The 23,236-nt window shown below is 41.5% G+C and overlaps 2 protein-coding genes across 4 annotated transcripts in view; both read right to left on the reverse strand.

Moving 5' to 3' along the window:
• hmcn2 (hemicentin 2) overlaps nt 1–7,397 on the reverse strand; it is a 39,663-nt gene extending 32,266 nt beyond the window's left edge. For both annotated transcript variants that reach the window (XM_088375783.1, XM_088375782.1), the window contains exons 1-8: nt 6,911–7,397; nt 5,377–5,447; nt 4,846–5,004; nt 4,083–4,205; nt 808–979; nt 614–720; nt 414–534; nt 66–329 (exon numbers count right to left, since the gene is read on the reverse strand). In XM_088375783.1, the coding sequence (XP_088231909.1) occupies nt 66–329; nt 414–534; nt 614–720; nt 808–979; nt 4,083–4,205; nt 4,846–5,004; nt 5,377–5,447; nt 6,911–7,166 (1,273 nt within the window). In that variant the 5' untranslated portion in view covers nt 7,167–7,397. The remainder of the gene's footprint in view (nt 1–65; nt 330–413; nt 535–613; nt 721–807; nt 980–4,082; nt 4,206–4,845; nt 5,005–5,376; nt 5,448–6,910) is intronic.
• Nucleotides 7,398–8,037: 640 nt separating this feature from the next.
• On the reverse strand, nt 8,038–21,167 carry LOC148398142 (neuronal calcium sensor 1). Of its 2 annotated transcripts, XM_088375781.1 has the most exons (10): nt 20,958–21,167; nt 20,228–20,345; nt 19,283–19,393; nt 16,905–16,929; nt 12,172–12,310; nt 10,819–10,897; nt 10,480–10,568; nt 10,106–10,183; nt 9,538–9,645; nt 8,038–9,350 (listed from the first exon to the last, which is right to left on the reverse strand). In XM_088375781.1, exons 3-9 carry the CDS (start codon nt 19,344–19,346, stop codon nt 9,547–9,549), a joined length of 573 nt encoding a protein of 190 aa, XP_088231907.1. In that variant the 5' UTR covers nt 19,347–19,393; nt 20,228–20,345; nt 20,958–21,167; the 3' UTR covers nt 8,038–9,350; nt 9,538–9,546. The 2 variants fall into 2 exon arrangements, with proteins under 2 accessions (XP_088231907.1, XP_088231906.1); XM_088375780.1 differs by having other exon boundaries at nt 8,038–9,645; nt 20,958–21,164.
• Between the last annotated feature and the right edge of the window lie 2,069 nt (nt 21,168–23,236).

The following is a 23,236-nucleotide window of genomic DNA, read 5'->3' on the forward strand; positions in this document are numbered from 1 at the left end:
GATGAGGTGTGAGAACTTTAACAGCATAACTAAGAAGACATGTCTGAACGGAGCTCGGGTCTCACCTGGAACTATGTTGGTGTACGAGACACTGGACAGTCGCTGGAAGCGATAGCCCTCCTCGTCTCTGCCCGTTGCCTTGATGAAGAAACTCTGGGAAGGAGTGCGTATCTCTGGGACACTCCACAGCCCTTGTTGGCCAAGGTCAGAGGGCAGAGGCACCTGAATGGTGCGCAGGGAACGTCCTGAGCCAGACATTAGTTCTACGTGACTCAGATGACCTGGAGGCTTCAGGCCTGTGCATTTCAGCAAAACATATGCTGGCAGTCCTGAAAAGTACACAAATCCATCAAAGAGTCATTTCCCTGAGTGCTTTTAGGCAGACGAATAGCTAACAGAAACATCAGCAGCACCTTTGATTGGCCTCTCCCTAGTGTGGTTAAACTCTTTAACAGGTAAACTTGAAAAGCCAGCCCGGAAGTCTAGATTGCTGACTCCTGTGACCCTCAGGGTATGACGGCCACTGCAGCTAACCTTTAGGATAAAAGCAAAAGAATGAGCCTGTTATCATAAGACAAAACACAACAATAATAAAAGATTCCAAGAGTGGTACCTTCAAGTTCCATGCTCCGGGCCTGGGAAACTTCAGGTTGACAACACGAGCAGAGTTAGGAATGTTCAGAAGCTCTTTCAGACCCTGCTCAGGACCTACTACGTGGCCTGGATGGAATAGAAACTTAAATGTTAGCTCTTCAATGCTTGCCCACACACTCCGCACTGTTTAGGTAGAACTGTTATGTTATATACCAAGGGGATCTTTGAGCTCAATTTGTGGAGCAGGCCCACTGAGTGACACAGTGACCTCGCGGAGGCTGGGGTCAAAGGGCACTTCCCAAAGGTTCTCCTGGGCACTGTCATGGTTTGAGGACAGTAGATGGACCTTCATGGCCTGAATAGTCTCCTCGACCCACATCAATACCTGGCAAGCATAGAAAAACTCAGTAAAAAGACGACATTTTAAACTGGCGCATTTGATGAAACTGGGGTCTGTCAAACTTTATCTGGAAAGAGTCCCCTCTCTAGAGGATAAAACGAGGAAGGACGTGACCATGACCTTTCCCAGAGAGTCTGTTCCCTGCCCAAGCAGCGGTCTGCTTTCTGTCTTTGGAATTTTCTTCTTCATCATCACAATTGTATTCCTCAGATGTTTTCTTTAAAGAACTCAACTGTCAAAGTGCTAATCTAAACATTTTCAAGTTTGTATTCCCGGCAGAATGTATCCTTCATCACAACTTTTATGAATCATGACGTTCGTACTTCAGCATAGAAAGCAGTCGTTTAAGTGTTTCACAAAACCAACCGTTTTTACTCAATCGCTACTAGACAGGCATTTCCCATTTGTCTGCCGAACATGTTATTTTTAATTTGTTCCAAATTGGCTCAAAGAGGTCTAAAATGGTGTGCGATGGCTCGATTACATTCAATTGCAAAACCAGCCGTTTGTTGTCCCCCAGAAAAACATCTTAGACTATAGAATTACAATTTAACTACAGTTTCCTTTAATTTTATGACACATGAAAACAGGAGCAGCAATAAAATGATATTAATAATGATGACATTTCACAGTCTCATTGCCACAATGGACCCACTGTCCTTCACCTTCCAAAGGCTTAACCAGCAACTGCTGTGCAGTATTTGTTATGACCATGCATAGTGAGGCATTGTGGTTATTCTGCATCTGTAAGGAAAGAAATGCAGTGGGCCCTTTGACAAGGAGCCAACCACAACACATTTTTAGACATTTATAAAACCTAAAAAGAAATTGGAAAAAAAGGAAATCTTTGATACCATAATCATCAGGCCTACACGATTATGTCTATGAGGTCTATCTATTGCTGACAGCAGCTGGTTCCTCTCGATGTTTTACAACAGCTGTAATGTCTGCCATATGTGCAGTCATCACCTGCAGAGCAGGAAACTGCTAAGAGATGACCTACATCTGGCCCTGAATGGTGTCTATTGCCTCCACAATAGAGCACAAGTGTACATTAAGCTGCCCTCACATCACGGATAAAAACAAGTGGAGGGAGTGTGACCGTCCATGCAACAGTGCTCAACTAAGGCGTGCTGAGCTGTGCACTTACGCCCTGTTGCAGCTTGTGGGGATGCAAAGGATCAAAAGCGCTTTGAAACATCATACAAGGTGTCTCAGTTGAACAAGTTTGCAGGGGTCTTGCAAAGACTCCATATGCTATTCATAGAAGCATGACAGATGGGTTAAACTAACTGCCGGGACTTCATTGTACAGGTATATTACCCGACCTTGAAAAATGTCAAGAGTACAATTGGCGCCGCAGGTGTTCGACCACAACAGCTTGACTGCAGACCTCTTGTCGGGCAAGGGTCAATTTTGTATTTGTAACGGCCTACAAATCACACTCGGGAGAATTTGCAAGAAGCTGCCCCACTTAAATCAAGATTATTAGAGCGAATCAGTCCCAGATGGACCACTCCAGACTACTAATTGAGCTGCAAAATACCTGCCAAGACCATTTATGTGAGTCCACCTGCTTTTCCAGTGAGGCAGTCTTTGTTTTACACATTCAAAAAGATGACCTGAGGATAAATATCATCTTGGTTTCATTTTATGGCAAACAAGCAATAGAGATGCTTGAATTCCTCTGCATCAACCTAATGAGAAAAGCATGAGGGGGATTGTATTCACCTTTTAAACACGCAAAGTGTATCCGTAGAACAGAGTAAAAAATAAAACATACAACTGGCTCGATCATGCACAAAAAAAAAAAATCTTTGTTACGTTGTGATTTAAGGCCACTGTCTTTATTTCACATCAATAATGCTCAAGGCTACCACTGATAATTTTATCACTTTGAAGTGTTCCACAATGTGATTCGAGCTGTACTGCACTTTAACGGGTTATGTTATGCAAGTTATTATTGATGACCAGTCAAATTACAGTACCGTAAAGAATGTAAAAGGCAGCGCTGACAATGAGCTGTTGTAAGAAGAGCCAACACAAACCCCATCGGACAGCTGTTGGATAAACCGTGACAGATCATATCCTGGGATTAGGGAGTAATATAAGATTGTTTGCTCTACACTCTCCTTCCATGGAGACCATAGACTGAGACTCCATACAGAATATTTTATTTGGCCACACTTTATTAAAAGGCTGTTCAGGGTATTGAGGTTAGTGCTACCATAACTCGGGTGAGAGGCTTAAACAATTTGTACTAATTGGCTAAATGCATGTGACCCAAGACCGGTTAACAAGGGGGCTTGAAATCTCAAGTGTTTACATGGAATTAAAGCATGTCAAGATGTTAATTCTAGCAAAAGCTACGTGGGGTTGAGGTGTGTAGTGAATTTAGTCTCCTATACGTTAAAATACACAGAAAACAGAACAGAACAAATCAATCTGACATACAGGAACTTCTCTTTTGGCAGGGTTATTGAGTGAGAATGAAGTTGTCCCACACAGGCCTGCATGTTTGCATACAAGCATGCATAACTTGACAGAAAGCAGACCTACGTCCCAACACCACCAACATCCACCCTACCCAACACAGATGTGTTTGAGTTCACGGGTTCAGTAGGCCAGCAGAACACAGAGCTTTTGGCTCCGGTTCAGCAGTGCCCAGCCGTGCGCTGTGTCGACAGGCAGGATGTGTGTCTAGTTGAGGAAAGACGGTTTTCTTTTACATCTGCCTAGGAGGTGTCTTGTGTGTCTTGTTAATTATTTAATGACAATTGTAAATTATGAGTCCTAATTGTATGTGTGTTTAGAGGTACAATGTACAGGGTGAAAAAAGTGAAAGTGTTTTTTGCAAGTAGCATTTAAAATGTGTTGTGGGTCTTCAAGCTCATTTTACCAATTATTATTAAGGAGTGCTGTTTTGTTAAATTACTAATTGCAATGTTCTGTATGCTTGACTGATTAGGGGAAAAGCGCCCCTAAATTCTGCTCCTGTCTCTAGTAAGGCGCATTAAGGTTGACTATCCGATTAGACATTCATTCTGGAAATGGACTGACATTGAAGCCTACTTTGTCATGTTCTCACCTCATTGACCTGCTGCTTGTCCAGGTGAAAGATCTGGCCTGAGGACATGGCTGCAATCTCCTCATAGGCCTTGTAGCCAGGCTGAGAGCGATCACCACAATCCCCAGTCAGCACAAAAACCACCTGGCAACAAGACAAAAGAGATGAGTTACTTTTGTCCCGCGATGACTTTTTGACACCTTTCTTCATTTGCCTCCATAGTGATGCTGACACCTTTTGTCATGCAGACTTTAATACAGTTTTCTTCATTGGAATTCAAGTCTTTCTCATGCCATTGTATTACAAGTTGTCCTTTTCAGGACATATACACGCAGTGGTACTTCAGTTGATGTGGACTTTTTTATTTGATTTGGGTTTAAACATTGATTCGGTGACTGTATACCCCCGTACCTGTACAGTACAAAATTTCTTTTGATGCTGGTCTTGCAAGTGTCACCAGCAAGAAAACACAACAAGATCATTTTAATTTATGTTGCTTTTTAGCAGGGTAGAAACCTGGTTGGTACTAGAAACAGTGGTTTTAACTTTTGGCAATGTAACGTCGCAGTAGCAGGTACAGCCTTGTCATTGTGCTGTGGAAAAGGAGCAATTTGGAAGTCATCCAGTTTCTGTTGGTTAAAACATTCACTGAACTTGTTTCCTGTGCCCAGAAGCTCGCACACTAAATCTTTTTTTTTGTCTTGTTGATAAAACGATGACATGAACTAAACGTTACGATACAGAATTGGTCATTCCCCAATCATGTAAGGTTGTTCATGTTTACCTGAGACTGACGGAGTTGCACCAGCTGGAGAACATCTCTTTTCAGGCGGTAGTCTTTTGCTCGAGCGTCGGTGAAGACATAAATGAAGGATCCAGGAAGAGAAACCTCCAAGGCTTTCTTAATGGCTCCAACACTCATCTCAGGGCAGTCACCACCACCCTGTGTAGGTTGGAGTCACAATCATGTGTTTCTTCAAATACCACTGGACCTGATTACTTATTCAGATTTGTTTTATACAATTTCAAGTCAGGGCATAATTAATACAAATTTCAATTGATGAATCTGTGTAGAAATTATACTACTACGGCCATCAGATTTTGGTTTCTATCCAAATTACAAATTACAGAAAATTCTCCCTTGAAATTGACATTCCTGAGTTACCCAGTTTCTAATATTCAGGGATCAAACTACTGTTTGCACTGCCTTATATTGACCCTATTCCAACAAAGTCCACATACAGTCACATAAAGCCTGAGATAATATTGTGGTATATTAATGGTGCAATAATCGCTCCATGTGTTCTGTTCCCACCTGAACAAACAGCTCTTGAAGATCCTTCTGGAACTTTGTAGGGTCAGTGGTGATGGACACTGGACCAATGTCTGTATGGATGAAAAGGTAGACCATCAAGTTTCTGCATACCCAACAGAAATACACTTTGGAGTGAAGTTTTTCGGGGGAAAGTAGAGCTGTTTTCTCATTTGCAGCTACGACGTATTGACTCTTTAGGAATTGCTGTTGTTATTGATCCCAAAGGTGCTTGACGTGGTTCCTTGAAAACTCAGCCAAGTATAGGCCTTGCTCCTCAAAAGAGATTTGATTTGATACAGTTTTCAATACGTGAAATGTGAAGCAATTCGAGGACGGTTTGATGTGAAAGTCGAACGAATCAATTCAGTTGGAGTCAGTGATGTGTCTGGAGCACCCACCATCATCATGCTCAATGTGATCACCTCATTCAGCGCTGTGAGGTGGATGAGCCGACGCAGGATCCATGTGGAGAAAAAATCTGTTCCCCATGTCACCTTTCACTTTACGTATGCCGCCTCCTCGCCACAGTAACCAGAGTCACTGTTACGCACAGTAGTGCTTCTTTGCACCTGCCTTATAAACGCTACTTCACCAATTTCATTGATTTTTTTTCTCAACAATAATTGGGTGTTCCTCATGATCACCCATAAAGGCCGAACAGCACAATCACTCCTCTTTGTCAGCTACCACAGCTTCTTAACAATCCTGAATCTTTAGAAAGGTCACATTAGCCAATACAAAATGTGTGAGGAGGTATACTACCTGAACTTTCCCCTCTCCCCCTACCACTACCAACTCATGCTGGGTGCACTGAGGGGCTGAGAGTTTTTTCTGGAGGATGGTGGAGAGGGGGCAGGCTGAGGAGGGTGATTGGGGTAATTACACACAGGCAGACAGCATATGCTTCTCATCAGGGCTGTACACCCTCCCCCATTAGAGGACTAGTTATTTTCAAGCCCCAGCATTTCCACAGGGAATCACAGCCTTACCTGCCCCAACTATCGGTTCAGTTTGAATTCTTAACTGGTCTGTTGTCAAGCATTACCCACAGAAAGTAACATTTGATCGCTTACATATGCAACAGCTATTTTTGCCATTTGCATCGGTGTGAGTGGCAGTTTTGAGTAAAACCACATTATTCAAATTTCATTATTTATTAGTATTAGTATTATAACAATTTGAACGATTGAAATAAAATGATAATAGCATATTGTTATGATGGAGATGTTTTTACTGGCACTGTCTGAGGTGTTTCAAATATGTGGTTATTATATTAAAAGGTAAAATACCACATATAACCACAATATTGCACTTTTCCGTCCATGTGATCCAAATTTATGGCGTCTATCAGTTTGACTTGCTGTTGTTTTGTGTATGTAACCCCAAAACATATAAGTTAGATAAAAAGAAGTAGGCTGTATTTTACAGATTTATTCATGCAAAAAAGTAATTTATATTTTTCATATTTATTTATGCAAACAGATACTAACAAATAATTTACTAAAACATGCATTTAATCCAAATGACAGTATACCTGGATCATGGAACGGAACCAGAACAAAGTTTTTGATGGGTCTGGTCCTTCGGTTGAGGGTCTTTTCCAGGATCCGCGAGGCGCCATCGATCACCTGCTTAAGGTCGTCATACATGGATCCGGTCACATCGAACACAAAGGCCAGGGTCGAGGCGCTGTCATCCGACCCGTCGCCCTCCTCCAAACCCGGGGATGCCCGGAGCCTGTGCACGCTGCATAGCACCAGGACCAGGCAAGTTATCAAGACACACTTCATCTTTTTGTGTTCTACCGCATCCGTCTGCAGGAATGAGACGCGTCAGCAGGTAAATGTTGTTTAAAAGTTGAAAAAAAAAAAAAAAAAAGAGCAGGCGTATAAAAGAGCAGGCGTGACTATTTTAAATCGGCAATACACTTGAGTAGAAAATGCCTCCAAATGCGGTGTGAAATAGGTCCAGAGGAGCACATCCGTGCGTAAAGTTTGGAGCAAAAGTGTGGAGAGGCTCACTTGTGCGGCACCCCTGGAGAGCGTGTGCTCTATGCTCCAAACGGGGGCGGGGATAGGTATTAAAAAGTTCCTGCAGAGACCCAACCTGACTTGGATGCAAGAGTGAGTGTAACTTGACCCCGCCGTTTCAGCCTTTAACCCGATTCAACATGCCCCTTCGATCCATTTTGCGTTTAGAAAGGATAGATTATACGCCCACATAAGCACCACAAGGACGATGTTTAAACATTGCCACAGTCTAGTTTTTAATTGACATTTTTTTTATTCAGTTGGTTGAATGTAAATTAACACAGCAGAAGCTTGACATTCCAAAGGATGGCAAACTAACCTGATAATAAGAAATGTGGGCAAAGGTTTCAGTTTTCATTAACGCTGACAGTTGCAGCAATGTTTCTGACACCAAAAGAATAAACCTATTTATTTAGTTAGAAGTGCATTAGTATTTAAAAGTCAGAAAAAGCAAGGGGAGAAAATAACACAACCACACCAAACAGCACTTGGAAAAAAAACATTATTTATTCAAACACAACATTGACGGTGTCTCAAACATTTAATCTGTTTCTATAACAACTGCATCTGAAACAAAATGTGCTAATGTAGTGAAATTTAAAAGACTTAAGAAATAACACTAGAACACACAGCCATTTAAATGCATTTTATTATGTGCTCTCTTACTGATCAATGACAGGTAAATGGCATTTGTCATTCAGTAAATTATTATTTGCATAAGGCATAACATCAGTGACAGTGCTTAAATGTGACCGCTTCAAAAAAAAAAAAAAAAAAATTGGTAGAAGGCATGATTGCATGCTCTGGTTTCACACATCAGGACAACTATTAAGAGGACAATAGTAGCCGCAGAGCTCGCAAAAGTTTTACAATCAGAACTGGTGTTTGTGTCTGTCGCTGTCTGCTGAATGTGAATGAAGGTAATACGCTCAATTTAAATTTAAGCCATGAGTTTAGGCGTTGATGCTCGGCCATTGCACTGCGGACACTAGACACTCAAGCTCAGTGGTAAGTGAAAACACAAAAGGATTCACAGGCTGCAAATATAGTAAAACAATCCTTAGAAACTTGCCTCTCCTTCAACACTGTTTCACAAATAAAAATTCAGTTCTCCCGGGAGAAAAAACTCAGCGTGAGAACAAAAAAATCCCACAATTGTAGTGAAAAACGCAGTGCAAAACATTTCAACATATATGATAAAAATAAAACTTCATTCCAGTTTTAAAAGGTGAAAACTCCTGAATACAGCAAAGCAGGAACTAAATTGCCATAATACTATATTTACATATTACAATACACTGCTTTGTAACTTACCAAGTAAATTAGTGCTCACTCTATCACCATGCAAGACACTTTTCCATGTTAAACTCTAGAGTCCATGATGACAGCACAGCGTCCACTTGTGAAAAGTCTGGCAAAAACCTCCAAAGGAATTCAGCTCCTGGGACTTTGGCAGGGAAAGAAGACGGCTGCGACGTTTGCACAGATGCACACAGTAGCAGCAGAACAAATGTTGAAATGACGGTGGGTTTTGCTGCCAGGTTTGAATGGCAATCGCAAAATGTGCCCACAATCCCTGATGGGAACCTATACAATTGTCTCAGATTGTCGAATCCTCATCCTGGATGGATCGCTAGGAGGCTGCGATGCACTCGTTTGATGGTGCTGGATGCGTGTGATTCCAATGCTAAATTGAATCCGTCGAGCGAGGTCAGGCGAGAGATGGCCATTTGAAATAAACATGTCTTTGCTCAGACCATGCAGGATAATCACATCAATGGTGCGTTCAAAATATGCATTCACAAGATCACTTCACAGCTGACAAAACGCTGAGCACGATGTCAGCAACAATTGGCAGAGGCTGGTGGATTACATGAGGCGGCGAAAGAGGCTCTTCGCTCGGCACTGAAAGACCATTTGATTGCCAGCAAACAAGTGGGTTGCCTGAATAATTTATAAGAACAAACTGAGAACAGAAAGCAGCTGCTTTGCTTTGGATTCAGGCCAGTCGCTGATTTTTGTTTCTTTTCTTTTATTGGCTCAGATGACATAAGGATGGCATAATATTGGATGGTCCGAACTTCCCCTTGGCTAAGTGTGCATGTGGCTTGCACATGAATACTTCACTCACCTTACATTCTTAGACTAGACCATCATAGAGAGAGAGTGCTTGCACAATAGAGGGGTCGGCCTTGGAGCCCTCCTGAAACTCCTGCAGAGTCAGCTTCCCGTCTGCATTCTGGAAAAGGAACATGAGACACAGACGCCATCACCACAATATTACCAACAGGGGGCTAACAAGGCCCCGGAGTGCAGAGCACTTTGGCGCTTTTCGCTGCTATTGGAATTATGCTGGCTCAGTCGGCTTGGACTTTAGCCAGTTTGTGACACAAATCGCCAAGTGCTGCTCGGACACACCCATGCAGAGCTCATCTCATCATTCACAGAAGACAAATAGATTTCCTGAGCTTAGAGAGTGGCCACTGGCACTGAGGGCCAGTGTGGAAGGAGACTACCACAAAATGTTGACAGTATGAAGGACACAATGATAGATACAGCTTGTACTTGTAAATTTAACAGTGCCAATCTCAATTCTGTGGAGGTAGCCGCTACGCTCTTTTTAATGGTAAACAATACACACAATCTGCTCTTGTACTCAACGCACATCAAGTCTGTAAAAGCAGTATAGAAACACTAACCTTGTCCATCATTGCAAAAATACGGTCAACTCGTTTTTCTGGTGTGTTTTCTTCTTCTGGCAGCTCTACGGTGTTTCCCTGAAATACCAACTCATTAGCATTTTAAAAACAAGTAGGTGAATCTTTCAAACAGCCCAAAGAGATTGTATATAAGAAAAACACCAAAACTAATAGAAAAGCCATTACTGTGTGTATTTATTGCTTTTTCTTTGGCTTTTTGCCCTTCTTTTCCAGGACTTAACCACTGAAGCACTTCCTGTAAGGAGTTTGTATACGCTCCACCCCTTATTTCCAGGTGCTTCAGTTTCCTCCCCCTTTTAAAAAGCACCACGTTTGGCTAATTGAATATTAAACTATTACAAATATTAACTTACCACCATCTGATAAATGGCATCGACTATGTTCAGCATCTCATCACGAGTGATGTAGCCATCATTGTCCAAGTCATATAGCTTGAAAGCCCCTGAAAAGAGAAATCAAGTATTAAAGTGAGCAAAGGCATTTCGTGACCAAATGCCATCATTAAAAAGTGACCTAAATAAATTCAACTAACAAAAAAACACATTAACCATAATTCAATTTTTTTTAAAAGTGCTTCAATAGTTAAAAAAAACTCAAAACAGAGGCAACTTAAAATGCAAATCAACCAGTGACACCCAATTTTGAATCCTCTAATATAAATGTCAACAATAGTGAGAGAAGGTACATCTTACATCTAAGTTTCTCATCCAGAGTCCCGCGAGAAGTGACAGACAACGCCTGGATGAACTCTGAGAACTCAATGCGTCCATCCTAGAAAATGGCACAAGTGAGAAATAAGGATGGAAGACTTTTAGTTGACATTTACACTTCTTCAGCGATGTCCTTGCAGCATGCTGCACAAAACAGGGCCAGACATTTATTCCAAGTTTGTTGCTATTTTTGCCCAGTATCTAGCTCTCTCTAGAGGCAGAAATATGACACTTCTGGTCATTAGTTAGATGGATGCCAATGGCTTCCAAGTCTAAAAAGTTATACTCCACAGACACATGACAGAGTAGAAAGTAATCCTTTGAGGCTTTTCAATATGATGGCTTCATCATACCTGACGTAGTAGAAATGTTTTACCCTGAGCTATGACAGCTCATAATCTATCCAGATAGTATGTATGCTTTGTATTGTGCATCATGACACTCTGGGTTGGACAGGACGGTCATGTTCTGTGGATTCTGGCTGAGTCATCACTCAGTAGCACTGTGTGATGAATGCAACAGCGACCATCTCATATAAAGTGGCTTCCTGTTGGTGCTGCATTCAGCCTCACTTCCTGACTAGATTCTTTTTAGCATTTTAGCTGTGTGCTCGAGATCACACTATTCCCATTGTTGCAAAGTCATGACCCACTTTTATAAATGAATGATAAAGAACACAAGACTCTGAAAATACAGCTATATTTTCAAACACTGATGAGTATGATGCTTTACTAGCTGTCCACAGCCCAGCCAAAATCAGTCCGTGACCTACTTTGGGGTTACCACTTGTGATAATCAATGCTCGACATGGCCAGTGAAGCCCTCTCTACGACTGTAGACTCAGAGAACTATCACAAGCAGACATTTTCTTTGCATAATTCATAAAAACTGTTGAGATCTTCAACCACAGTGTGCCTGATGCGAGTGAAGGTTATAGCTAAACATCACCCAAAGGGGGACTGCCTCATCTTAAAGACACACAGCATCTTAAAGAAACTCTTCTTTGGCATAAACGGGTTACAAACATGTGTCCCTGTAACCTGTGACTCAAATAAACTGCTAATGAGCAGTTAATTTTCCCCTAATTGAGTCTTCAGGATGATTTCAAACAGGATATGGAGTGTAAATGCATTAAAAATTCTCCCATTCAAATTATTTCGAACAACCACGAGAAAAGGTGACGTCTACACTACAGAGGCCTGTAGCGACTAGATATCTGTTGCTAGCTACTGTCTTCCAATAAAAATATTTTCTATATATTTCTGAATAAATCGACAACAGACTGGACAACCCAACCCATATTTTGTGCTACGATTGAAAATATAGATGACAAACCTTGTTTTCGTCAAACACGTTGAAAACAAACGAGGCAAACTTTGTGGGATCTCCGAAAGGAAAGAACTGCTTATATATCTTCTGAAAGCCCACAGAATCAAGCTGTCCACTGGGGCAGTCTTTAATGAAGCCTTTGTACCTGTCAAGAAAACACACAGATGTAGGGAAAAAACTGAAGCAATTGACATAAAGGTAAAAAACGCAAGAGTAGAGTTATCAAGCTAAAGAACTTACGTCTGCAATGGACATGTAGTCAAGATACATCTGATAAAACAGGTGAAATGCAAAGCTCTCATCTCTCAATCATCCCAATCCAATAGCAAGACCAGAGTTGTCTGAATCTAGAGACTTTATGTGTAAAAAGATAGAAGCAATTCATAAGCAATTTCAAAGCCGTCACTCAAAGGTGGGAGGCTTTTTTGTACAGCTCAATCAAGTATCAAGGCAGCCAGACTGAACACTAATGATTTCATTACGGCAAGCAAAAATAGTGTTTATGCCAGCAGATTCCAACTTTTTTTTTCTCAAACCATAGGCGACATCAAAAGGTGAGGCCATTCAAAGGCTCTGCAAAGTGCATGACATCAACTATCTTTCTGACTTACTTATTTGTGAGCTTTTGTAAATGTCCATTACTTTTCAATTGAATTCTGTATAGCTCTGTTTTTAGAGACCCATCCATTTTGTATCCTATTCTTGGTTGCGTGGAATTTGGAGCCTATCGGCTGGTCAATCACAAGGCACATGCACATATAGACAGACGGCCTTTCACATTCACAGCGTCATTGAACTGAACGTGCACTGCCAGTAAAGAAGTAAGGCGAGTGAAGCACAACACCATCAGGGACTTTTTCACAACATGAAAAAAATTCCAGGTGTCTTGAATTTTCAGTGAAAATACTCTAAGTGTTCAAAATTGCAGCAGCCACTTATAACACTGAATCAAACCAATCGGTTTGGGGAGCCCTGTACGGTTTTGACAAATGAGCCATTGCTGCCCCCACCCACACTTGTAACTTTGTGTTTTCAAGCAACCCTGAGTTGGACAGAGAAACACAACGGCCTTAGAGATGAAAAAAAGTGTTTTTTCTATTCATGGTGGCAGGACCACAATCACCATGCCACTATTATTAGTCAAATGGGTGGATCGGTGCATGTGGAGCATGCAGCAGACAATCTAACCTTATACTAAAAAAAAAAAAAAAAAATCTTAATTACCTTAAAATCACTTTCCCACAGAATAACAAAAAGAAATGTCAGGATAACAACACCACTCACGCAAGTTAGAAAATGCTTCTCAATAAGCCAGCATGGGTGGGGTGCTCTGATGAAGAGAACAACTGCTGGCTCCAAACTTCTATTAAACTACTTTTAATCTACTCTGGGGCTGATGAAAGAAGCTCTTTCTAGTCAAGATGGTAGTGCTTTGATGCACTGCTGCTACAGGGACAGAAAAAAAGAGGTAGAAAACATATCACATTTAAATTATTGGGAGAAAAGTGCAGGGATGAAAGCATGGCTCACTATTATACAGCATACAACCAAACTGCAATTCACAGTGAACTCTGGATAATCTGTATCATATTTCATGGCCAAAGCAATTTATGGGAATTCCCCAGAAAGCTTTACCTGAAGGTTATTATATCTAGCAGGCAGGATAATGCATTCATTGACATAAACTCATGCTCGCAGGCTGTTCTCCGGTTAGACATAACAATATAAAAAGAAGCGTTTTATAGTCATGGAAGAGAGTTTCTGGTGAATGAAATATGATACAGATAAATATTGCACGGTGAATCCCAATTTGGTTGTATTATGTTGCATAATAGTGCTCCATGTTTTGTAAATAAATGAATAAAGTGACATACATAAAAGAGAAAACACACACAAAAGGGCTCAACTTGCTTGACATAATAAACAGTATCAAACATTTAAATGTTGAAAAACAAATGTTCTATTTTTTTTATTTATCGGGTATGATTTCTATACGGTGTTGTAATATTTCCACATACTACTCAAACTAGTAAACATAATATGAGATTAGTTTTTTAGTTACTATGAACAAGTATTTGCATACATCACAATTTAAATGTATCAAGTAGCATTGTACGTTTTTTTACGCACCTTTCTTAATGCACAAAATATTGCAATATTCTAGTTTCATTACACTTTAATAAAAGCCTTTAAAATTGCCTGTCGTGGTCATGGGTTATGCAGATGTATATGCTGGATAGATTTTAATCTTCATTTTATTTTCTTTCAGACAAATTTTAGGAACATGTCTGCCCTCTGTTGGCAATAATAAATAACAGCACCAGCAATCAATCAGGCTATCAGATATTGAAGTGATCGTATCTCACTTGCGGGACTGAGAAAGTGCAGCTTCGTAACTCCACAGTGTTCGCTAGAGGAGCTATGGCTTCGTCTTTAAAGTCACTAATTTGGATGACTTTTCTACCTTGAAGCACCAGCCCCTAGCTATAAAATATACCTATTCGAAAAATACACGTTAACAATATTTTTGTTATAATTGGCTATTTTTCCTCCTGCATAATAACACTCGGGACCTCATGTTACTTTGTGGGTGTTGTCAGCGTTGCGAGCTTCAGTTGGCTAGTTAAAGAGTCACTGTGTGTGTGAAAAGAATACTTGGTGTTTAAAAGTACGCAGTTTTTTTTTTGTGTGACCAATAAATCATAATGTTTGCTTGGTGTCAACATGCATGTGTGCCCAGTTTTTGATAGAACATTGATTTTCCATCCACTGAATCCTGCGTGCGATCCTCACAATAACTTTTGGCACTTTTAAACTCAGATTTATTGATACTCATAAACATTGTACTTGCAGTGTTAGATTTCTTACTTCTGTCATATTTGCATGACACATCTACTGCTAAAACTATGTATATTCTACTGCTTGATCTTTTTTTTTTAACATTGATGGCTGGAAAGCTTCATTACTTTATGAAGCTCGATTTCTTCATCATTAGAATAAATGGAAATGGGATGGTTGCCTTCAAATCTTTCTACGGGAAATACGTCATGAGATGCTGTGCATTTAGTCCATCAAATACACTGTATGTCAGACGTATCCAAGCAATGAAATCATTTTAAAATCCAGTCGATAAAATACTTCACTTATTGGTAACTGACTACTATTTGTTTCACAACCAATCACACCATCACTGAGGGGAGAACTGAAACCACGCTGGTTAGTCCAATGTACCACTCACTGACTTTCACCAAGCATGTAATGAGGAATCTGATGAAAGATGGTGTCAGCACAGTGTCAGCACAGTGTCAGCCAGTCCTCACAGCCTTAACCACAATCACCTTCACTTGTCAAGAACATGAGCACATATTAAACATTTGACTTGGTGACATATATAGAGCCTATGCTTGGGGTCGTGATGCACTTGCAGGGCCATTGCAGAAGTAAAACCGGGCACAAGACCATGATTAAGAACTGGAAGGGAAAGTATTCCTTGCACTGGTCCTTAGGTCACAGTGACATGTTGGTACTGATTTCAGGTAGGAATTCTAACTATTTTGCGGATATTACAAAGGGGAACTGATTTTCTGCAAAACACGAGCATTTTTCTAACCCTGCTAATTCTTGTGTCTGTGAATGTGCTCTAATTACAAGCCATCTGGCATTTCCCCTGGTGGAATTCCTTCTCATCCTTCACCCTCGGCAGTGTTGATTGCTGCTAATCTCCGAGTGACAATTCATGCAAACTTTGCCATGAAAAAATAGTGCGTAATGGTGGCCTAGCTTGCATCATAGGGAATTGGGGTTGCTTTTCTGCTGCAATGCACTAAAGAATAAGGCCAATGCTAGAAGAAGCAGAAACCTCCAATGCTCTATCCCTTACTAGCCTTATGAAAAGTGAGTAGCTCTCAAAGGCTGGCCTCTTTTCACACATGGTGAATTAGATTGTGAAATGAAGAAAAAAAAAAAACAAAGCAGGAGAATTGAAGTGGGAACATTGGAGAATGATTGCTTTATTATAGTGCTCCTTTTTATCAGATGTGCTATTCTTTGTTTTTACATCCTCCTCAACAATAGCCAGGACCGCAGCATCCTTCATCAAACAAATGAGAGGACTGCGCTCATGCTTGAATCATCTTTGTAATGAAGGTGAATTGCTTGCTACCCCAGCGCCCCCGGGTGTCAGATAGTGCCTTCACAATTACATTTGGAAATTCACACCCTCACAGTAATAATCACTCTCACCACTGTTGTGTGACTTCTTCTGGTCTGGGGTGCCTCTTCCGCATAAATATGTGTCATTTTGATCTATGCAAGTACTGTCAATGTTACATCACCGTGTGGACTCTGATCTGAAAAAGGATGGGGGTACAGATGGAAGGAATACTTCCCAGAAGCCTTGTGAAATATCAGGTTTTGTGATGTTCAAATTCTTGAAAGTCAAATTTCTTTTTGCCATGGGCATTTTTCTCTTTTCAGACTTTTTTCTCTTGGTCCAAATGGAGCAAAAAAGTAGTTGACACATTAGCGTTACCGGCAAGGCTTCAAAGTCATTCCTTTTTCAGAACAGAACAGGGAGGAACAGTACCTCAAAAAATAAAAACTGTTTTGGCTCAGCCAAAGTATCAACCTGCAGTTTGATTGCACGGCATCATATATACAAGACACACCTCAGAATGAATTGCAGACAAACTATGACTTGTATCCTGAAAAATAATTGAAAAATGAAATCCCACACTTACCATTGTTGCACCTCTTTCTCTGTAACTGCAAGAGAAACAGAGTCGTGGCATTAGCTTATGGACAAAACTCATAGCACCATTAAAGATCACCATTTTGGACATTAAAACTGTGGCAACAATCACTCAGGTGAAAATAGCAAGAGTCTAGGTTAATTTGAGTGGATAGTTACTCCAATATTTCATGGTATCAGAAGGTTTCATGAAAGGATAATTTATCCAGGCTACTTAGGAGGAAACTAGTGCAAGTGAACCCTCAGGACCTGTCAAGAGGAGACATAAAGGCTGAGCAAAGAAGGGTCACTCCGCCACAGCGTTGACAAAGAGGACAGTTTAAATGGCTTGATATGTTATCATTGCTGCACGGGCACTATCTTGCAGCTTTAAATTGTCTTAAAATCTGTCCAGTTTATTTGGTCATTATTAAGCAACACATAAAGCAACTCTGGTTGTAGTGTGTGCAAAGGAAAGGGCAACCAGTGCAGAAGAACAAAAGGTCCCAGAAAAATGTCAGTACAATTTCAGCATGTCTTTTTGACACCCTATGTTGCAGGGCGTGTCATCTGAGCCATATTCAAGCTTAAAATTGTGTGATCTATGATAGTTGCTCATACTATAAGGGCTATTACGCAGGAGGCCGGGTCGAGTAGCTTTCATCCGTACAACTCACCTAGAAAGGCTTCGTGTGCCCTTGGCATTGAATGTCACGGTCAATCTAACGCCCGTCAGCCAAGATAAACTTCCATTAAATTGCCAATGTAGTCATGAAATGGAAGTAGTTCAACATGGCTAAGCTTGACTTTAGAAATGTTATATAACTCAGTCAGAGCCAATGCGCAATAATGCAATGCGTCCATGCAAGAAAACGCAGCGCCTACTCGGCCGGTTGGCCCTGGAGGGTCTGCTAAAACCCGTCCCGCTTGCACTATGTCACTGTGAGCTTCTTCATAGCTCTGACAACACAGAAGAATCATCACGCTATTAGATAGGCCAAGCCTTCACCCTAGAGACATTTTAATAGAACCACTGGTGTTTCCATGCGATGTGAGACTGAACACTAATTCTGACCGAATCTGGGATCTCTTGAAGCATTCTTCTACTCTTGTAAGCTTTTCAATGACTGTACAATGTCTTCATGTTCAGTTTAGAAAAATGTCTCTGCTTCTAAATCACACTCTTGACAGCGCTCACTGCCGGCCATGCCTTAGTTGGTTTCTGTCAACACAAGCTATTATTTTGCAGAAAAAAAAACACCCTCTTTTTTCACTATGGAAACAAAGAGACACGTAAAAAGAGACAATTCCTCAGTCCCAAAACTGTCAAAAATGAAAGGAAAATGGTGATGAAAATGGAGGCAGAGCTTGTCATGGGAGACCAAGAATAAAGTAGCAGGATGTATCAATATAAGATTGATGGGAGGCTCAAGTCAAGGAGAGATGGGAGAAGGATCTGGAGGAGAACAGCTTGGTAGGATCACCAGAGATGAGAGGATCTTCAGCGATGGTAACCAGATAAGATCCTAATTACTATTCCCCTCCCTGCACAAAGCGGGCAATTAGTGGATGGAGCCAAAGAGAATGGATGAGCGAGAGGACAGCAACGAGCAGGCCAGCCCAGCATGAAGCCACATCTTCCTCCACAGCAATTTCCTGCCGCAGTGGCCCTCCTTCCCTCTGCTGCAAAGAGTGCCACCATGCAAATAACATTGTGATTAAGCAGCCAATGGATGTCAGCCACCACTCACACCTGCACACTTGACAACAATGACAATTATAATAATGATGATGATGTTGTGCTCCAACAATAATACACACAGAAAGGGTGTCTTTCAGGAAAGACATCATTTTGGTCATTATCAAACTGAGCTCAAAGCTGATTGAAAACCAAGGGGGAGAATGTTAATGTTTAGTTTATGTTCTGCAAGCGGAATGAAAAAGAATTATCAGGAGGAAATACAAGAGTGCATCTACGTTCAGTGTGGAAGAGTGCTCCTGTCCCAGATGAATAATTTGCCTTTGTAGTGTCAGTGTATTTATTTCTGTGCAAATTAATTACATGGCATGCAGCATGTAAACATTTTTTAAAACCTACGGCTAAACGAAAGCATACACAATGTATGCCTATAACGTAGAGCCTGAATTATCGATATTAAAATTTGTCAGAAATCAGATTGCTTTTTCCCTGCAACCTGAATCTAATTGGTGCCATTCTAATCTAATCGCTTACAATAGAAATAAAAAAGTGAAAAGCGTGCCATAAGAAGAAGCTGTAATAATGCACATTTTGCTCTTTGACTTTTGTGCAAGCTGTCATTGCAATTTAAAAGCGCCCGTAGGATTTGCTCGTTAAAGACATGCAAAAAGAGACCAGAAGATACTCACAGTACGTTTTCCTCGTCAACTCCTCCACCACCTCTGGCTTGAGTTTGCTGTTGGATTTACCCATGATTTTCAGCCCTCCACAGCTTCAAATCCACCTGGTATTACCTCGGTCTGCCAGAAACATAAACAAAGAAAGACCAGTTCAGGCCAATGCAATGACACCAGTGAAACCAAGGAAACACACATTAGTGAGGTTTGGTGCGGAAGAATGAATCCACCTCCCGCCAAACCGAGAGACTATAGCGCAAATCTGAATACACTCTCCATTGAGCCAAAGGTCCCCGTAATGAAGGGCCGTCAGGCTGTTGCTCTCCAAGCATGCAGCAGCTCCATTTTTCACAGCAATCCGTGGGAGAAGAACGGCGCTTGGATGTCTTTCTACCTTCATCCTTGGAAGCAAGTCACCACTCGGCGGGTGAGTGAAGCGCACTCCCACGTGCCACATTCACATTGCTGATCTTCTCCCATCCCTTCTTCCGCAATATTCCCCGCACACATATACGTATATAAACACACAATCTTGACAGATGAGATGAGGAGTTGTCTAAGAAAAAAGTCATTCAACAAATATTGTCTCAGGCACTTTGCACTAGGAAAACTATAAACAAAAACAACATAGAGAACCTTTCCAGAAAACAAGAAGAAGCCTGTTTGGTGCGTCATTGTACAATTTTAGGAGCACCCCCTGCTCTCAAAATAAGTTGTCTGTCAAGCTTATAGGCAGATTTGAAGAGTAAAGGTTCTCTCCTCCTCCATTCTGACTCATAATACCCCCTCGTTGCTGGCTTCAAGACAACATGGTACGGTGATTTCCTCCTCTCCTACGAGCGCGGCAGACAGGAGATGAGTGATAATAGAATTTCTCTGAACCAGAAGCCCGCTGTTGGGATACATTGATGCCTGACTGAAGCCATACATGAGTGAAGTATTGTCGTGTGCAAGCACCTTCACTGCACACATCTGCATGTGTCAATGGCCAGTGATGTCCTGCTGAGGGAAGTCATGCTGGTAAAGATCATCTTGTGTCCTTACAAGTCCTGGGCTGCAAGGTATTCCTATGGACCTGAACACACAAGAGAACAGTAATAGATGGCTGATGAGCGAGCAGGAATAGATGATGATGATGTAGTGGAAATGAGTCGTATGTGGTCACCTCAAACCACAGACTGCTGGAAAGAAGCTTAGAAAATCTCTAAAGTATTCACCAGTCAGAGCTGAATGAAAAAGGAAAGTGTTGGCATTCACATTTAAACTAACGGAGCCCATGTCAATTAAATTGGTATCCTAAGAGAAACAGGTGGGAAAAAAACGATCAACTCATATGAGCGCGACCATATAAAACGAATGTCAACGATGGGCAAAAAGAGTATCGGCTTATTTAAGATTTTTTTTCCACGTATGACGTGGCATTTTTTTTTTTTTTTTTTAAAGCATCAGAAATCGTGAGCGGCTGAGGCGGCGGCAGCGGCGGCGGCGGCGGCTGCCGGAAGGATGTTGCCTGGCAATACCATAGCAACACACAGTTTATGGCTACAGTACAACAGCCACTGCATGTCCTGCTAGTCATTCAGCTCGCTACGTTTTGCACTAAAATGCATGCTCGCGAAGCTACAAACCTATGAAAACAAGTGAGAAAATACAAAGGATAAGATTTGATGACCAGTCAATATTTTACCTGAAGTACAGAAAAGGAAAGGCGCCGTTCCGTCAATGTAGGAGAGAGCAGAGATGAAGTGCTGGCCCTGCTGCCTCGCGCATGGCCGCTTGTTGTGCTACTCCAGCCAGTCGCCGACAGGGAGTGACGTTCAATCGAGCTGCTGGACTCAGTGCGCACACATTCGTGACTCAACGCGGTGCGTGCTTGCGCGCATGCAAGCGCGCGCGCGAGCGTGCGCTCAGCATTTACGCTCTAAAACAAGGGAGACCAAACTTTTTCCTTCAATGGCCACACAATTTAAAAAAAAATCGAACATGTTTATAATTTCAGGGTGGTCAGCAGCAGGGACGTATACCCATAAATGTTTCAGGGGGTGGCCGAGGTGACACAACATCTCCACAAGGGGTGGACGAGGGGTGGTCGCGTGTGCGTCAGTCATTCTTTATCATGCCATCCACAGGCAAGAAGTCAGAGTTTGGTTCATGGTTCCGGCAGAAAGCCAAGTTAATTTCCAGTGGCGGTTGGACTCAAGGCTGCCCTTTGTCCCAGATTTTGTCCCTCACATTTATATACATAATTTCTCAGCCAACCAAGGCATTGAAGGCGTCCGGTTTCTAGGCTTTTTGCAGATGATGTGGTTCTGTTCAAACCACGGGCAAATGTGGGTATCATTTAGAGAAATAAGGAAAGTGAAGGTTATCGCTGATAGGCAGCAAAACAGCTTTACATTCTCATCGAGGTCTTGCAGGCACATTGGTTGAAAGGAGTCAAGTGTGGTAACAGATGGTGAGATAGGGGAGGGGGGAAACAGGATTGCCAAGGAAAGAAAATGGCTACAGTTTATTAATTTGAGACCAGTTGAAGTGGAGGGTGAGATAGTATCGTTGAGGGTGTTAAATAGAATCTTGGAGTTTCCTTGGGAGTTTGACTTGTAAGGCAGTGAGTAGGTGGTGGAAGAGTGACTGATACATCACAACTGATTCAGACATTAAATGTGAAAGATGCAGCTAAGAGTATTTGGCAGCACAATCTGAGGCGTCATCTATGCAAACTTTAATCAAAATTTTATCCAGTTTAAATTCAGACTTTAAAAAACTGTGGGATAAGGAGGATATTTAAAATGAGGATAACTGTGTGTTGCTGGCAAGTGATTATCCAGACCACAGCCAGCCCACCTTTTTGACTCTCAATGTATTCTTATATTATTATCTTTTCATTCAATAGAAACTAAGAAAAGAGCCTTTGATTAGTTTATTAAGAGCAGTGTCCCTATACTTTTGATCCCTAATCTAAGTGTACAGTTAGTTTTTGCTGCTATTTAGGATGATGTGAACACATGGAACTAAACTGAATGACACTCCTCTAAACTTGAAAGTCAAGCATTTTTCATGTGTAGCTCATCAAAATGCACTTCCCCCTCAGCAGTGTGCAAAAAGACTTTCTCCCGGCAGGACAATTTCTACCCACGCATAGGAGGCTTGCGTCCAAATGCCTGGGACTGCACTTATACCTGCAGCGTCTTATTGTAATCAACTGCAGGGAGCAAGGCTGGGGAATTGAGCGTTGGGATGGGTTAGATTAACGAGAGACTCCTCATCTCTCTCATGCTGAGATCAGTGGCATCTCCTCGATTTTCATGAATGCGGTTATGCACATCACATTATGAAGCAGATATTTAGTCCAATACAATCTGCTTTCGGTAACTGGAAAATTGTTTCAACAAGATGAATACTAAAAATATGCCATTTGTGTCACTGATGTAGCAAATATGATTGTTTTATAGTTTGTCATGAATGTTTCTTTTTGTTTACATTCAAAATGATTCCAATGGATTGCCTGACGGTGTACTGGCGGTTCACTCACTTGACTTCCATGTGGTGGAATTCCAAGCGTAGGCTCAGTTCTCACTTTGTGATGGTGTGAATGTGAGTCGAAATGGTTGTCTATATGCATGTGTCGGGTTCCTGTGATTGACTGGCGAGCAGTCCAGGTTGCAGTCTGCCTTTTGCCAAAAGTTAGTCGGGCAAGGCTTCAACTCCCCGCTGACCTGAACAGGACATGTGCTAAGCTGTCAATATATTTATTTTGCGGATAAATAAATGTCAATGTATACCCGACATTTTAAGCAGCAAGTACTGTTAAAATATTGAATGTACAGGTACTTGCCTGACGGTTTTGTATTTGTCAGCAAACTAAATAAAAAATCATACAACAGTCATTGTCTGTCTTTTGAATCAAGGACAGTTGAAATAGCTGGGGAATCCACCAGGGGAGCCACTGGAAATTATCACAGTGTG

The sequence above is a fragment of the Syngnathus floridae genome, chromosome 5 (assembly GCF_059516105.1).
Source record: "Syngnathus floridae isolate MCC-2025c chromosome 5, RoL_Sflo_1.0, whole genome shotgun sequence".
Taxonomy (NCBI): Eukaryota; Metazoa; Chordata; class Actinopteri; order Syngnathiformes; family Syngnathidae; genus Syngnathus; species Syngnathus floridae.